Raw genomic sequence first — 16,610 nt, forward strand, 5'->3', positions numbered from 1 at the left:
TGTATTATCCCTCCATATATCTTGTTGCTATAGAACAGTTCCAAAGAGTGAGAGTATTAGAGACATATACCTGCCTATGACCAGATTTAATGAGTGAGCTCTCTGCCACTGTTACCACAATTCCACAATACCACTGACGTGTTACTGGACACGGGAAACACCAGTTGGCGACCTTGCAGTTAGTATTAGAGCCCTTGTCGGGGCTGGCACACGGTTGGGAGAGAGCAAACTGTGTTCCCACTCATCTTTGGCTATAAGGCTGGCTGGGGATCGACTGGGATACTCTCCTGGCGAACAGTGGCGCCGCAAGGATTGAGTGAAGACCCGCAGGGCTACGGTGAGTAACAGTTATCGCTAATACTACTGGGTGGTGTCCAAGTAGAGAGAGAGACACCCCGACGTTGGCGACCGTTGACAGGATATCAAGAACGGTTACTTATACATATACTTATACTTACAACTAAGGTAAACCCCGACATTGGCGATCTTGCCAGGTGTCCGGGATAAAGATGTTGTGTACACAGTTACTCGCCCCTTACAGGACATATTCCCCGACATTGGCGACCTTGCCAGGATAAAGTACTTAGGATATCTTGTATACTGTTATTTACCTCGCGTTCCCCGACACCACACACACACGCCCCTACATGCCACTACACGCCCTACACATGCCCCTACATGCTACAACACAACCCTACACGCCTTTACACAACCCTACATGCCCCTACACGCCACTACACGCCCCTACACGCCACTACACGACACACACACGCCCCTACACGCCACACACACGCCCCTACACGCCTTTACACAACCCTACATGCCCCTACACAACCCTAGACACGCCACTACACGCACGTTTACTCCATTACACGCCACAAAACGCCCCTACAGGCTCATTCATGCCACTACACGCCCGTACAAGCCCCTAGACGCCACTACACGCCCCTGCACGCCACTATAAAACCCTGCACGTCTCTAAGCGCCCCCTACACACCCCTACATTCCACTACACGCACCTACACTCCACTACACGCCCCTACACGCCCCCACACAACCCTACACGCCCCTACATGCCCCTACACGCCACTACACGCCCCTACTCGCCCTTACACGCCCCTATACGCCTCTACACATCACTATACGCCCCTACACGCCACTACACCCACCTGCACTCTACTACACGCCACTACACGCCCCTACACGCCCCTATATGCCACTACACGCCACTACACGCCCCTACACGCCCTTACACACCACTACACGCCCTGCACGCAACTACACGCCACAATACCACGCCAACGTACGCCAACACATGCCCCTACACGCCTCTACACGCCCCAACACGCCACTACTCACCACAACACGCCACTATACAACCATGCACGCCACAACGCATCCCATACACACCCCTACACGCACCTAAACTCCACTACACGCCCCTACACAACCCTATTCGTCCCTACACAATCCTACTCGCCCCTTACACGCCACTACACGCCCCTACACGCCCGCCACTACACGCTTTTACACGCCCCAACACGCCCTTACTCGGCCCTGAAAGCCACTACCCGCCACTACACGCCACTACACGCAACTACACGCCTTTACACGCCCCTACACGACCCTACACGACCCTACACGCCACTACACGACACTACACATCCCTACAGGCCCCTACACGCCCCTACACACACCTACACGCCACTGCACGCCCTTACACGCCCCTACACGCCACAACACCACACCAACGCACACCAACACACGCCCCAAGACGCCTCTATATGCCCCTACACGCCACTACACAACCTTGCACGACACTACATGCCCCTACACGCCACTGCACGCCCTTACACGCCCCTACACGCAACAACACAACGCCAACGGACGCCAACACACGTCCTTACACGCCACTACACGCCGCTACACGCCACTACACGCCCTTACACCTCACAACACGCCCCTACACAACCATACACGCCCATACACAACCCTACACGCCCCTACATGCCACTACACGCCCCTACACGCCACTACACGCCCCACACACGCCCCGACACGCCACTACACAACCCTACATGACCCTACATGCTACTACACGCCCCTACACGACACTACACGCCCCTAAACGCTCCTAAACGCCACTACACGCATCTGCACTTCACTACACGCCCTTCACACGCACCTACACTCCACCACACAATCCTGCACCCTACTACACGCCGCTACACACCCCTACACGCCACAACACCACGTCATCGCACGCCAACACACGCCCCTACACGCCACTACACAACCCTGCACACAACTACACGCCCCTACTCGCCCCTACATGCCCCTACATACCCCTACACGCCACTACACAACCCTGCACGCCACTATACGCCACTACACAACCCTGCACGCCACTACACGCCCCACACACACCCCTACACGCCACTACACATCCCTGCTCGCCGCTACATGATCCTACTCACCCCTACACACCACAACACCACGCCAGTGCACGCCAACACACGCCTCTGTACAACCCCTACACGCCCGTACACAACCCTACATGTCACTACACGCCCCTGCACGCCATTACACGCCCCACACACACCCCTGCACGCAACTACACGCACCTACACTCCACTCCAATCCCCTACACGCCACTACAGGCCACTACATGCCCCTACACGCCACAACACGCCACTATACAGCCCTGCATGCCACTACGCGCCACAACACGCCCTTACACGCCTTTTCTCACTCCGACACGCCACAACACCACACCAACGCACGCCAACACACGCCCCAACACGCTACTACATGCCCCTGCATGCCACTACACACCCTTATACGACAGTACATGCCACTATACGCCTCTATACGCCCCTACACAAACCTGCACGCCACTACACGCCCCAAACACGCCCCGACACGCCACTACACAACCCTGCATGCCACTACATGCCCCTACTTACCCCTACACACCACAACACCACACCAACACACGCCAACACACGCCCCTACATACCCCTACACACCCCTACACGCCACAACTCAACACCAACGCACGCCAACACACGCCACTACACGCGCCTACATGCCACTACACACCACTACACGCCCTTACACTCCACTACACGCCCCTACACAACCCTACACGCACCTACACAACCCTGCACGCCCCTACACGCCACTACACGCCCCTACACGCCACTACACGCCCCTACACGCCACTACACGCCCCTACACGCCACTACACGCCCCACACACGCCCTCTATACGCCACTACACGCCCCACACACGCCCATACACGCCGCTACACAACCCTACATGTCCCTACACAACCCTACATGCTCCCTACATGCTACTACACGCCCCTACAAGCCACTACACGCCCTTACACGCCTCTACACGCCCCTACACGCAACTACACATCCCTACACGCCACTACACACCACTACACGCCCCCACACCCCATTACACGCCCGTACACACCACGGTACTACACCACACCTCTACACCAGACTACTACACCAGGCTTCTACACCACGCCACTACACCATGCCACTACACCACGCCACTATACCATGCCACTACACCAATGCACTACACTAGGCTACTACACCATGCCACTACACCAGGCTACTACACCAGGATACTACACCATGCCACTACACCAGGCTACTACACCACGCCACAACACCAGGCTACCACACCATTCTACTACAAAAGGCTACTACACCACGCCACTACCCTACACCACGCCATTATGCCACGCCTCTGCACAATGCCACTGCACCATGCCACTGCACAACGCCACTACACTACACCACTACATTACACCATGCGACCACTCCACACCACTACACCAGGCTACTACACCATGGTACTACACCAGGCTACTACACCATGGTACTACACCAGGCTACTACACCATGGTACTACACCAGGCTACTACACCATGGTACTACACCAGGCTACTACACCATGGTACTACACCATGGTACTACACCAGGCTACTACACCACGCCACTATTCCAGGCTACTACACGCCACTACACCACGCTACTACACCACGCCACTATACCAAGCTACTACACCACGCCACTATACCAAGCTACTACACCATTCCACTTCAACAGGCTACTACACCATATCTAGTCAAGGATAAGACTAAACTGGAAAAGGTTCAAAGGTTTGCCACCAGACTAGTAACCGAGCTGAGAGGTATGAGCTACGAGGAGAAACGACGGGAATTAAACCTCACTTCGCTGGAAGACAGAAGAGTTAGGGGGGACATGATCACCACATTCAAGATTCTCAAAGGAATTGATAGGCTAGATAAAGACAGGCTATTTAACACAAGGAGCAAACGCACTACGGGACACAGGTGGAAACTGAGTGCCCAAATGAGCCACAGAGATATTAGAATGAACTTTTTTAGTGTCAGAGTGGTTGACAAATGGAATGCATTAGGAGGTGATGTGGTGGAGGCTGACTCCATACACAGTTTCAAGTGTAGATATGATAGAGCCCAATAGGCTCAGGAATCTGTACACCTGTTGATTGACGGTTCAGAGGCGGGACCAAAGAGCCAGAGCTCAACCCCCGCAAACACAACTAGGTGAGTACATCTAGGTGAGTACACCAGGCTACTAAACCATGCCGCTACACCTGGTTACTACTCCAGGCTACAACACAACGCCACAACACCAGACTACTACACCACGCCACTACACTACACCACACCACAACACCACGTAACTGCAGCACGCCACTACACTACTCCACTACACTACTCCACTACACTACACCATGCCACTAAACCACGCCACTACACCAGGCTACTACACTATGGTACTACACCAGGTTACTACACAACGCAACTATTCCAGGCTACTACACCATGCCACTACACCACGCCACTACACCAGGCTACTACATCACACCACCACACCAGATTACTACACCATGATACTACACCAGGCTACTAAACCACATCACCATACCACGCCACTACACCACGCCACTTCACCAGGCTACTACTCCACAGTACTACTCCATGCTACTACACCAGGTTATACATTATGCCACTATACCACGCCACTACACCAGGCTACTACACCAAGCTACTACACCATGCCACTACACCACGCCACTACACCACGCCACTACACCAGGCTACTACACCATGCAACTACACCACGCCACTACACCACGCCACTACACCAGGCTACTACACCATGCAACTACACCATGCCACTACACCAAGCTACTACACCAGGCTACTACACCATGCAACTACACCATGCCACTACACCACGCCACTACACCAGGCTACTACACCACCTTACTACACCATGCAACTACACCACGCTACTACACCACGCCACTACACCACGCTACTACACCATGCCACTACACCAAGCTATTACACCATGCAACTACACCAGGCTACTACACCACGCCACTATTCCAGGCTACTAAACCACACCACTACACCAGGCTACTACACCAGGCTACTACACCACGCTACTACACCATGCCACAACACCAGGCTACTACACCACGCTACTACACCATGCCACAACACCAGGCTATTACACCACGGTACTACACCAGGCAACTACACCGCGCTACTACACCACACTACTATTCCAGGCTACTACACCACGGTACTTTCACCAGGTTACTACACCACACCACTACACTACACTACGCCACTGTACCACGCCACTGCACCACGCCTCTACACCACGCCACTACACTACACCATGTCACTACACCATGCCACTACACCAGGCTTCTACACCAGGCTACTACACCACACCGCAACACCAGGCTACTACATGTCACGAATCTTATTACGATTCTGCCAATTCTCCCGAACCTCGTATTATGTTATTGTTTTCTCTACGTAAATATTGCTGTCGGTTGTATAAGATTTGTGTATATAGATTTATATACATTATATATTTATAACATAGATAGCTGGGTAGTGTGTGTAAGGTTTGTTTTGGTAGTGGATGTCACGTGAAATTAGCCGTGTGGGCGGTTGACAATATTTGGGAACGGCCAGGGCGATTGTTGGTAAATCAATTGCCTATAGTTTTATATTTATTTATTCCCATATTTGGTAGCCGTAATATTTCCAGGAATGTGAGACCAGTAATTACAACTCTTAGTTAATAATGTTGGAGTTTAGGGCTGACCTTTGTAAATAGAATGTTCACAAGGTTCATGCGAACGTTAATTGGTGTTTGGGTAGACGGTTAGTCGACGTTGGGCCTGCGGACCACGTCCTGGGCAGTAGAGTGGCGGCTGCGGTCGAGTGCAGTTGTGTTTAAGCTAAGCTCTTGGTTTTTGTTATTTTAAGCCCATATAAATATTACTTTATCTGGATAGACGATTTTAGTGTATTTATGGCTTACTCCATATTCTGGTGATAGTGCTCAGGTCTCAAATAATTACTTGCGTTCTATAGTATTACATGCTGATAAATATTTCTGGCTACTATTTATTTAATGGTTGTTAAGTTGTCACCCTTAGCAAAATATATTGTTCTCCCGTTTTTATACAGTGATTAATTATACCCCTAGACACCTATTGGCATGACAGATTTTTATTTATTCTTTACACTGTGGGGAGAAGAACATTATTTAGTCTCAAGGGTCGTGACACTACACCAGGCAACTACACCACGAAACTCCACTACAGCACACCACTACACCAGACAACTACACCAGGCTACTACACCACTCCACTACACCACACCACCAGACAACTACACCAGGCTACTACACACCGCAACACCACGCCACTACACCATACCACTACGCCACGCCACTACACCATACCACTACACCACGCCACTACACCATACCACTACACCAGGCTACTACACCACTCCACTACACCACAACACCAGGCTACTACATGCCACTACTCCAGGCTACTACACTACGTCACTATACCAGACTACTACACCAGGCTACTACACTAAGCTACTACACCACGCCACTACACCAGGCTACTACACCACTCCACTACACCACGCCACTACTCCAGGCTACTACACTACGTCACTATACCAGACTACTACACTAAGCTACTACACCACGCTACTACACCATGCCATTACACCATGCCAGTACACCACACCACTACACCAGGCTACTACACCACGAATCTACACCAGGCTACTACACCACGAATCTACACCAGGCTACTACACCACACCATGCCACTGCACCACACCACTACATCAAGCTACTTCACCACCTTACTACACCACACTATTGTTGTCGTCTGGTGTTGAAGTCTTATCCCAAGTTCTTTCCCAAGAGGCAACCAAGAGAAGAAATGTAGACATTTACATACCACAGAGTCTATCACAGATTAAGAAAGTAATTAGAAACAGAGCAATGCAAAAGATGTACAGTGACCACAACACAGCAGTTGCAACATCAGGATCTGCGGGTTGGTACAAGAATTCAACCAACTACGAACCACTTAGTTTGATGAAAGGGAGCAGTAGAGCAACAGAAGTGCACTTACATCGCATCAGGCTTGGATACCCATGTGCATGGGAAATAGGCTTACAGGTTCCAGGAGATGAGAGGAAATGTCAACAATGGAAAAATGCCCGACAGACCACTGGAACATTATCTAACGCAGTGCACAGTTACAAACCCATTAAGATTTCAATTTAGATTCAACAGAGCAGAAGTTGTTAAACACATATGGCAAAATCTTACTGAAGCGACCATACGAGTAATAAATACTCATACTCCGCCCAAGTATAACAGAAACAAGCAACACTTAGTGGGCCAGCCAGAGGCTTACGGCCCGCGCAGGAATATCCCTGCAAAAAAAAATCCCAAGAGGCAGACAAGAGGAGCTCCAGCATATTTCAACACTCCTAAGCATATGAGTAGTACAAGATGATGATAGTGAGTGGTGTCCCAGAGAACATAAAGGTATAGTGCTTTTGAAAAATAGATGAGATAACAGGAGTGCTAAGGGAAGTGAAAAATTGGATGAGAAAAAGTTGCCCTAGTGTTTCCAGTGCAGAGAAAAACATTCAAGATGGCCACTGGCAAGGGGAAATACAAAACAGAGCTTGATTTTGCTGGATTCAATGAATAAATCATTGATATAGCCAGTCTATACAACAAGTTGGTAAAATTAGATACTATAGTGTATAGTAAAATAGATACTATAGTATTATTTCTCATGTAGAAATAATAAGTAAATTGAAAGAAAGTAATGACCATTTAAATAGCAAAGTTGTATGTCTTGAGAGTTTAGTGAAAGACTTGTGCAAGGATAAGAATCAATTGGAAACAAATTGCAAAGCCATGGAAGAAGAAAATAAACTCTTAAAAATAGCTTTGGAAGAAGTTAAAGTAAATTTAAACATAAATGACTACAATAGGTTAGGTAAGGAAATTCAACAGGAGAAACAGCTTTTGTCAGCACAGATGGAGGAAGTTACAGAGGGAATAGAACAGTGCAAGAAAAATATGCAACTCGCCTATGCACAAGTGGCCAAGGAGAAGGAAAAAATGGAAGAAGCAGTAAAGGAAGTCAAACACTGCAGCAACCAAGATAAAACAAACATTAGGCTGGAAGTGGGAAAATAATTGGCATCTAATCCGAAGTTGGTGCAAAACACAGTTGATCGGAGTAAGTCCCTGATAATTTTTGGCTGCAAAGAAAAGGAGATAACATCTAGGTCAGAAAGAGCTGTAGAAGAAGCAAAAGTAGTAGATAAAATTGTTGGCCTCGTGGAAGGTCTTACAACCATAGAGAATGTCTGCGACGACAGGAGAATAGGCATATATGTAAAAGGGAAAGATCGACCTTTGAGGATCGCCCTAAATGGTACCAAACAGATGGAAGAAGTACTAAGGAATGCTAGAAAATTACAAAGTGATGAGGATGGGAAAGTGTGGTCGTTAAGACGAGATCTTTCAAAAGAAGATAGAGAGAAGCTGAAACTGAACCTCGCCGAGGAAAAACGTTTAAATGAGAGCAGGAATGAAGAAGAAAACAATTTTTTTTCTTCAAAGTGATAAAGGGTAGGCAGACCAGTAAAGTGGTACATAAAGGCAAACCAACAAAATCATTAGAGAAAGAGGGAGTGAAAAATAAGAAGAGGAGGAACAAGTTCCTGAAGATTGCATACACCAACATAGATGGAGTAAGATCGAAGATACTGGAGTTAAGTGATGTAATACAGCTACAGACACCAGACATTGTTGCACTCACGGAGACAAAACTTGAAGTTGTTATTTTAAATGAGGTCATATTCCCAAGGGGCTACTCAATTTGGTGACGGACAGAAAAATTAGGAAATGTGGTGGCGTTGCTGTGCTGGTGGAAAAACACCTAAAAGTGAAGGAAATAATGACTGCCAATCCTCAAGAAGTTGACATAATAGCACTAGAGATCTGCCATGAGGATGATAAACTAATGATCATAAATGCATATAGTCCACGGCCAAGCAGCACATGGTCAAAGGAGGAGCTAGATAGTAAACGAGAAGGTCTTAATTATAACAATAATGAGAGAGATCATAGCGAAAGCGGATAACGATAGTTCACGACTGTTGATAGTCGGCGACTTCAACTTGAAATCCATCGACTGGGAAGCATATGAAGCTAAAACAGAAGATTTTTGGACCTGTAAATTTGTAGACCTCATCCTGGAACGCAAAGAGGTGTCTAGAGACGAAGTGGAAAAAATGCTCAAGGAGCTAAATAAGAACAAAGCAGTTGGTCCAGATGGAGTTTCACCGTGGGATCTGAGAGAATGTGCACCTGAGCTCAGCATTCCACTTCAACGGATTTTTCAGGCATCCCTGTTTACAGGAGTTGTAGCTGATGTGTGGAAAAAGGCTAACATAGTTCCAATCTACAAAAGTGGAAGCAGGAAAGACCCCCTTAATTATAGACCGGTATTATTGATAAGTGTAATAGTCAAAATATTGGAAAAAATAATTAAAACTAAATGGGTAGAACACCTGGAGAGAAATGATATAATATCAGACAGACAGAATGGTTTTCGATCTGGAAGATCCTGTGTATTGAATTTACTTAGTTTCTATGATCGAGCAACTGAGATATTACAGGAAGGAGATGGTTGGGTTGGGTGGACTACATCTATTTGGACCTAAAAAAGGCTCTCGACAGAGTTCCACATAAGAGGTTGTTCTGGAAACTGGAAAATATTGGAGGGGTGACAGGTAAGCTTCTAACATGGACGAAAAATTTTCTGACTGACAGAAAAATGAAGGCAGTGACTTCATTAGTTGAAGTTAGTTGAAGAGACAACTAACACAACACCTGTACCTCCTATTAGACTATTTTACAGGAACTTCTTTTCCACAGCTCATAAAACGGAGGAAAGGGTCCTGAAAGATATTGTTAATAGGAACGTTATCCCTACAGACAAAAATCAGAAGATACAATTGACGATTTACTATAAAACCAAAAAAACGGCCAACCTACTCATGAGAAACTCTCCAGACACAAAGCAGAACTCTTTAAAAGAGACCAACGTCGTCTATGCCTTCAAATGCCCACTTGGGGACTGTAAGCCTCAAAGAACTCAGAATATAGGCAAGACAACAACATCTCTTTCCAGGCGATTAACGATGCATAAGCAACAGGGCTCCATTAAGGAACATATAATTTCTTCCCCCAACCAGACCATCACCAGAGAAGTCTTAACAAACAACACAGAAATCATCGATAGACACAGCGATAGCAGGCGGCTTGACATCTGTGAGGCACTACACATCAAGAAGTCAACACCAGCAATCAACAGCCAATTAATGCACAACTATATTCTACCCACCTCAAGACTCCGCACCAATATAGAAGCATCAAGAAATATGGGCCAATAGGGCCTTTGCAGTTACTTCCATTCTTCCCTTTAATTTATCCAATTTATATCCAATGCACCGTGTTCTGTCTTGTGTTGAAAGTTTGCTCTGTCTTGTGTTGAAAGTTTTGTTCACCTCATCCAAAACTGTTGTAACATATCACCTCACCCAAATGCGAGTATATAAGATAAGAGATGTTTAAATGATAAAATAGTAAAACTCTGTTTAGTGTTTGCAGGTTATAGTTGTGTGTGTGTAAACTAAAGTCTTTGAAAATGTAATAAGTTGTTACGAAACACGTTCAAGCGTTGCGTCAGACTAGAAATAAAAATGAATTTTGGAGAATTGATTTTTCAATTACCATCGACAGTAAAAAGAAACATAAGAAATATTGAGAAAATTCGTATTAGAATTACTAATCTTACTTTTTCGGTCATATTTAACAACATATGTTTACAAGAAAGACTGCTACCAAAATATACTAATATATATATATATATATATATATAAGAAATATATATATATATATATATATATATATATATATATATATATATATATATATATATATATATATATATATATATATGCGAACAAGCCTGAATGGTCCCCAGGACAATATGCAACTAAAAACTCACACCCCCAGAAGTGACTCGAACCCATACTCCCAGGAGCAACGCAACTGGTATGTACAAGACGCCTTAATCCACTTGACCATCACGACCGGACATAATGAGGTGATAGCCGAGGCTATTTGAACCACCCCACCGCCGGCACTCGGATAGTAATCTTGGGCATAGCATTTTACCAAATCACCTCATTCTTTGGGGCACACGTGAGGAACACAAAAGGTTGTTGTGTTGAGGTTGTGTTCCTCACGTGTGCCCCAAAGAATGAGGTGATTTGGTAAAATGCTATGCCCAAGATTACTATCCGAGTGCCGGCGGTAGGGTGGTTCAAATGGCCTCGGCTATCACCTCATTATGTCCGGTCGTGATGGTCAAGTGGATTAACGCGTCTTGTACATACCAGTTGCGTTGCTCCTGGGAGTATGGGTTCGAGTCACTTCTGGGGTGGGAGTTTTCAGTTATATATATATATGTATATATGTACATATATATATATATATATATATATATATATATATATATATATATATATATATATATATATATATATATATATATATATATATATATATATATGTATAATTATAAAGAAATACTTGTGATGTTAACTTATGATCAACATCCACAGAAAGCCTCCTCTATCTTCAAATTCAAGATCGTATTCGAGAAGGAATTTGAATACCAGAGTAGTTATGCTATAACGCAACAGGTGCAACAGGGCTAGTAGGCGGGGCTTAAACACCTAAACCTCACTTTCCAGTAGTCATTGATTGGTAATCACTGAATAAAGTGTGTCACCTAATGCGGTAGGTTCTCTTCATAAACAGTCGGGTGCGTCACCTACCTAGTGTAGGCTCTCTCCGACATCCAGTTGTCACCTACCTGCTGGAGGTTCCAGGATGTTAGTGGTGAAGTTGAAGACGTGCGCGAGAGTGGCGACAACGTCCATGTCGGGGCCGTAGCGGCGGAGCAGGGTTCCATTCCTTGACCGCTGGTACATGACGCTTGGAGGAAACTCAAACGTGATCACCTGTCACAGTGCACAAAAATCTTTCTAAAACAAATTTAACTGAAACGAAAGTTTAAATAATATTTATAGATATCAACAAGAATCCGGAGAACGATGAGCAGCTCTGGATCCAATACGCTGCAGCCTCTATTTAAACTTCACTCCAGTTTAGCACCTGCGTCATTACGTGCTTCCTCTCTCAGGGCTCTCCTCACCCTCCTACCCATCTATCTATCCTACTTTACTCCCACTCTCATTACCATCTTTTTTTTAAACTAAAAATAGAATTCATAGGGGCTGTCAGATGACGTATTAAGTTAACCTGCAAGCGAGAGCGTGTATCCCTACCTCAGCTCATATGAACGCTGCTCCTAGAGACCCATATATTTTATGAGCCTAATTATATGCATCAATAGGAATAAACTTTACTCATTAACAACATTAGGTGATAATTAGTAATGGTATTGTCCTCCCACAGACGTTATAACATAGAATTATAACCTACACTGATTACAAATATTTTCGAACAACATTAGCAAAAACTTTTCCATAAATAATTAAGCTTTAAATAAACGTCTAAAAACTCATTATCATGATATAAAACAGTGATATTCAGATCAGGAGCCAACCAAATCACACACATCCTTTTCTCTTGCCTAGAAGTAGTAATACTTGAGCCATAACTGTACCAAGGCTCCGGCACACAAAGTGTTTGTGTGTGTGTGGCTTACATTAAGGAGAGCGCCGTGAAGGTTGGAGACCTTATCCGGGAAGAGGTTGAGTGTGAGCGTCGAGCTGCTGCCAGGACGCCAAGTGAACACCCGCACTAGCCTCGTCTGCTGGTACATGAGGCTGGCCAGCACTTCGTACTGCCCCGCCTCTCCTCCCTCCGCCTGCCGCCACACACCAGGAAAACAACACTTGTCAGGTAACATGTGCGCGCGCACACACACACACACACATGGGATACGAAGACATGGGATGTACATGGGTACATGGGATATGATGACATGGGATATACACATTTGGGATGGGATATGAAGAGCGTCTGCAGGAACTGAACCTTACGACACTAGAGAAAAGAAGGGAGAGAGGAGATATGATAGGGACATATAAAATACTCAGAGGAATTGACAAAGTGGAAATAGATGAAATGTTCACACGTAATAATAACAGAACGAGGGGACATGGGTGGAAACTGGAAACTCAGATGAGTCACAGAGATGTTAGTAAGTTTTCTTTTAGCGTGAGAGTAGTGGAAAAATGGAATGCACTTGGGGAACAGGTTGTGGAAGCAAATACTATTCATACTTTTAAAACTAGGTATGATAGGAAAATGGGACAGGAGTCATTGCTGTAAACAACCGATAGCTGGAAAGGCGGGATCCAAGAGTCAATGCTCGATCCTGCAAGCACAAATAGGTGAGTACACACACACACAAACACACACACACATATATACATATATATATATATATATATATATATATATATATATATATATATATATATATATATATATATATATATATATATATATATATATATATATATATATATATATATATATATATATATATATATATATATATATATTAGTATATTTTGGTAGCAGTCTTTCCTGTAGACATATATTATTAAATATGACCGAAAAAGTAAGATTAATAATTCTAACACGAATTTTCTCAATCTTTCGTACATTACGCTTCACTGTTGGAGGTAAATCAAAAATCACTTCTCCAAAATTCATTTTTATTTCTAGTCTGACGCGACACGGGCGCGTTTCGTAAAACTTATTACATTTTCAAAGACTTCACAAATACACAACTGATTAGAACTTACGTATCTCTGATTTTATATCTACATTTGAGTGAGGTGGGAGGGGTGATGTGGCATTAACACAAGACAGAACAAGAGGGGATATTAATAGGGTATTAAAAGTATCAACACAAGACAGAACAGAAACAATGGGTATTGAATAGAAGTGTTTGTAGAAAGCCTATTGGTCCATATTTCTTGATGCTTCTATATTGGAGCGGAGTCTTGAGGTGGGTAGAATATAGTTGTGCAATAATTGGCTGTTGATTGCTGGTGTTGACTTCTTGATGTGTAGTGCCTCGCAAACGTCAAGCCGCCTGCTATCGCTGTATCTATCGATGATTTCTGTGTTGTTTACTAGGATTTCTCTGGCGATGGTTTGGTTATGGGAAGAGATTATATGTTCCTTAATGGAGCCCTGTTGCTTATGCATCGTTAAACGCCTAGAAAGAGATGTTGTTGTCTTGCCTATATACTGGGTTTTTTGGAGCTTACAGTCCCCAAGTGGGCATTTGAAGGCGTTTGCGAGGCACTACACATCAAGAAGTCAACACCAGCAATCAACAGCCAATTATTGCACAACTATATTCTACCCACCTCAAGACTCCGCTCCAATATAGAAGCATCAAGAAATATGGACCAATAGGCTTTCTACAAACACTTCTATTCAATACCCTTTGTTTCTGTTCTGTCTTGTGTTGATACTTTTAATACCCTATTAATATCCCCTCTTGTTCTGTCTTGTGTTAATGCCACATCACCCCTCCCACCTCACTCAAATGTAGATATAAAATCAGAGATACATAAGTTCTAATCAGTTGTGTATTTGTGAAGTCTTTGAAAATGTAATAAGTTTTACGAAACGCGCCCGTGTCGCATCAGACTAGAAATAAAAATGAATTTTGGAGAAGTGATTTTTTATTTACCTCCAACAGTGAAGCGTAATGTACGAAAGATTGAGAAAATTCGTGTTAGAATTATTAATCTTACTTTTTCGGTCATATTTAATAATATATGTCTACAGGAAAGACTGCTACCAAAATATACTAATATTAAAGTGCACGACCCAGCAGCAAGGAATCAAGCCTTCACGATAAAATATCGCCAGGATCTGATTCGTGATCAGATATACAAGGCAGAGAATGAAATCAAAGACAACAAAACGCAACTACTTCATGCTACAAACGAGTGGAGAAATAGCAACATCGACCATAGTATCCGTACCCGCATTGAACAACACCTCGACATCCTCACAGACCAACATCACCTCAGCACTGAAACAAGGATTATCAAGAAACTAACAACATTATATGGAGGACCTATGGCAATTCCACGACCAAGAGATGGCTTCCTGAACCTTGCAGGAATTAACCTCACTGAGGACCAAGTCACTCTCCTAAATCTGGGCATAAACTGTCATGTTATGTCCAGACCGAGTGAAATGGCCCGGAAAGTAGAGTTGGAAATTCTGTTGGACGACATATTCGACCTCGAGACACAAAAGAAGGTCACTACCAAAGATACCTTACAAGCAGAACTTATTGCAGAAGGAGGAAAGAATCGAGGCAACTACAGAAGCACCATACTGTCCCCCGAGCTTAAAGCGGCAGCTAAAAGCCTTCGTGAGAACAAGGAGATAGTTGTCAGGAGAGGTGACAAGTCGCCAATATATGTCATTCTTAAAAAAGACGAATATCTGGCGAAAATGAACATCATACTCTCTGACCAAACTAAGTTCCAAAGGGTAACGAAGGACACTACAGCCGAATTAAAAGCAAAGGTCAACAAACTGATCGAAACTGTGAACGCCAAGAAATCCGGACTCCACCTGCCAAAGATCATTGGGGAATATAAACCTGGATATGCGTATGGAAATGTCAAGACGCACAAGCCTGGAAACCCACTTCGGCCAATCATTAGCCAGATACCCACACCCACGTACAGACTGGCGAAGCGACTCAACGGCCTGCTCACTCCTTATGTTCCTTGCGCCTTCAGCCTGAAGTCTCCAAAGGAATTTGTGGACTTACTGCGGGGCACACGGGCCACAGGGATAAGAGCCTCGTTGGACGTAGAATCGCTGTTTACCAACGTACCTGTGGACGAGACAATCGGAATGATAGCCGACAGAGTGTATTGTGATCCAGCCTGTACTCCTCTTGACATGCCAGAATGTATTCTGAGGAAACTACTCCAAGCTTGTACTAAAGAGGCACCCTTCTTGAGTCCGGATGGGCACATGTATAAGCAAGTAGATGGGGTCGCCATGGGT

The 16,610-nt window shown here is 45.0% G+C and overlaps 1 protein-coding gene across 1 annotated transcript in view; it reads right to left on the reverse strand.

The window, feature by feature from the left end:
* The window catches only part of LOC138373274 (ionotropic receptor 93a-like), a 398,668-nt gene that overhangs the window by 161,634 nt on the left and 220,424 nt on the right, over positions 1-16,610 (reverse strand). Inside the window, exons 5-6 of the mRNA XM_069339316.1 lie at positions 13,252-13,407; positions 12,394-12,541 (exon numbers count right to left, since the gene is read on the reverse strand). Coding sequence (XP_069195417.1) covers positions 12,394-12,541; positions 13,252-13,407 — 304 coding nt within the window. The remainder of the gene's footprint in view (positions 1-12,393; positions 12,542-13,251; positions 13,408-16,610) is intronic.

Source organism: Procambarus clarkii, chromosome 41, assembly GCF_040958095.1.
Source record: "Procambarus clarkii isolate CNS0578487 chromosome 41, FALCON_Pclarkii_2.0, whole genome shotgun sequence".
NCBI classification, from domain to species: Eukaryota; Metazoa; Arthropoda; class Malacostraca; order Decapoda; family Cambaridae; genus Procambarus; species Procambarus clarkii.